The sequence below is a fragment of the Chaetura pelagica genome, unplaced genomic scaffold (genome assembly GCF_000747805.2).
Source record: "Chaetura pelagica isolate M959 unplaced genomic scaffold, ChaPel_1.0 scaffold466, whole genome shotgun sequence".
Taxonomy (NCBI): Eukaryota; Metazoa; Chordata; class Aves; order Apodiformes; family Apodidae; genus Chaetura; species Chaetura pelagica.
Window position 1 is genome coordinate 4,073 of NW_009953656.1, and position 1,236 is coordinate 5,308.

At 58.7% G+C, this 1,236-nt stretch overlaps 1 protein-coding gene across 1 annotated transcript in view; it reads left to right on the forward strand.

The window, feature by feature from the left end:
• Positions 1-1,236, forward strand: part of MEST — a gene marked incomplete at its 5' end in the record, with an annotated part of 11,694 nt that overhangs the window by 4,069 nt on the left and 6,389 nt on the right. Inside the window, 3 exons of the mRNA XM_010000306.1 lie at positions 247-383; positions 697-755; positions 1,001-1,041. Of these exons, the coding sequence (XP_009998608.1) occupies positions 247-383; positions 697-755; positions 1,001-1,041 (237 nt within the window). The remainder of the gene's footprint in view (positions 1-246; positions 384-696; positions 756-1,000; positions 1,042-1,236) is intronic.

Here is a 1,236-nt window from a genome sequence, read left to right on the forward strand (position 1 = left end):
ATCTCAGCTCCAGCTCCCTCTGCCAGCTGGAAACCCTTCCCCCTGCTCCCATCCCTCCCTGCCCTTGTCCCAAGCCCCTCCCCAGCTTTCCTGGAGCCCCTTCAGGCACTGGAAGCTGCTCTAAGGTCTCCCTGGAGCCTTCTCTTCTCCAGGCTCAACACCCCAACTCTCCCAGCCTGTCCCCAGAGCAGAGCTGCTTCTCCAGCCCTGGGATCACTGCTGTTCCTCTCCTGCTTGGCTTTGCAGAGGCCCCACCATTACTCCATCTTTGAGCAAGCCAGCATCGTGGAGGGGCTGGTGCGTCACCTCGGCCTCCAGCACCAGAGGATCAACCTCCTGTCCCACGACTATGGGGATACAGTTGCCCAGGAGCTGCTGCACAGGTCACTGCAACCACTGCTGTCCCCTTCCAAGATGATTCCCAGCAGAGCAGTGGAAGGACGTGGTGCAGAACCCCCTTTTTTGACTTGTACCTAGAGTGGGAATGAAGGGCTGGGGGGTCTCAGGGCACCTCCGTGGTGGGCAGATCTGAGGTTGCCATCCTGGCTGGTAGGATGTTTGACTTCCCTCCTGAAGCTCCTTTATTGAACTGAGGAGGGGGGGGAGTGGGCAGAGATGACTGAATTGGACCTGCTGGTTGGTCAACTTCTTGGAAGCCTAGAGGAGGCTTCTCACCTTCTTCTCTTGTGTCCCCAGGTATGAGCACAACAGAACTGGAAGCATCTTGATCAACAGCCTGTGTTTGTCCAACGGAGGTGAGGTTTGCCTGGCGTGCTGGGATGAGAGGGCTGGGCTGGGATGTCCTTCCCCCCTCTCCATCACCACCCAACCCCCAAAACAAACTGCAGTTAAGCTGCTTAATTAACCAGGGTGGGGGGTGAGCCCTGGAGCTGCCCCTGCTGCTCCTCGTGGCCCCGTGAAGAAGGGGAGGGTCTGGGAGGTGTGAAAGGTGAAAGACTCAGGTGGTGTCACGACTCCTGTTTTTCTGACATCCTTCCAGGGATCTTCCCCGAAACCCACTATCCCCGCCTCATCCAGAAGGTGAGCAGCTTCCTCTGCCTCCTGCCAACCCACCCCTCCAGGAGTCTTGCACCTGGGGAAGAACAACCCCATGGACCAGGACAGGTTGGGGGCTGAGCTGCTGGAGAGCAGGGCAGGAGAAAGGGACCTGGGGGTCCTGGTGGGCAGGAGGATGAGCATGAGCAGCAATGTGCCCTTTGTGGCCAAGAAGGCCAA